Raw genomic sequence first — 759 nt, forward strand, 5'->3', positions numbered from 1 at the left:
CACAACCTCTACTTGACAAATTGTGTTGTGTAGGTTTCTATACATCCTTGTACCATAGCAGTTTGGCAAAAGAGACTGATAGAATAAGTACCAGGCTTTAAAAAAACACATATATACTGGGGCTGATTTGTTTAAGTACCAGACTTAAAATTAAGTACCGGGCTTATTTTGTTTGACTAAACCCTTCCAGATAGCTCCAGCATGACCACAGTCCCATAACTGAAACAAGTAAAAGATTAAAGATATAGATGATTTTTTTTCTCCCAGATTTTCTGGATTATGTTTAATTATTTTATTTCATTGATTTAAACAATTTTGCAATGTGAGGTTCTTTTACAATGACTAGATAACAAATGTTTTTTTTTTCTTAGTTGCATCAGAGAGGAAATGGGTGAATCCCTTTGAGGGAGAGGAAATTCCTGAGATAGACAAAGATGTGGCAGATATAGAGGATTCTATAACAAGTAAGTCCCATGTAAGGATTTTGTTGGTTTGAAACTCTGTGCACAATTTTTCTTAAGGACCATACCAACATACATACCTGCATACATACATTCATACATCATATTTGCATTTATACATACCTACATGGTATTTATACATACCATACATTGATACATATTTGTATGTGTACAGGCATGCATACATACATACAAGTTGTTGTTGTTCTTGGCACTCCGTCGCTTATGACGTCGAGGGTTTCAGTTGATCCGATCAACGGAACAGCCTGCTCATGAAATTAACGTGCAAGTGGCTGAG

General features: G+C 35.4%; 1 protein-coding gene across 2 annotated transcripts in view; it reads left to right on the forward strand.

Moving 5' to 3' along the window:
* LOC106873025 (folylpolyglutamate synthase, mitochondrial) overlaps nt 1-759 on the forward strand; it is a 43,615-nt gene that overhangs the window by 29,305 nt on the left and 13,551 nt on the right. For both annotated transcript variants that reach the window (XM_052972957.1, XM_014920225.2), the window contains exon 7: nt 372-464. In XM_052972957.1, the coding sequence (XP_052828917.1) occupies nt 372-464 (93 nt within the window). The remainder of the gene's footprint in view (nt 1-371; nt 465-759) is intronic.

This window comes from Octopus bimaculoides, chromosome 1 (assembly GCF_001194135.2).
Source record: "Octopus bimaculoides isolate UCB-OBI-ISO-001 chromosome 1, ASM119413v2, whole genome shotgun sequence".
NCBI classification, from domain to species: Eukaryota; Metazoa; Mollusca; class Cephalopoda; order Octopoda; family Octopodidae; genus Octopus; species Octopus bimaculoides.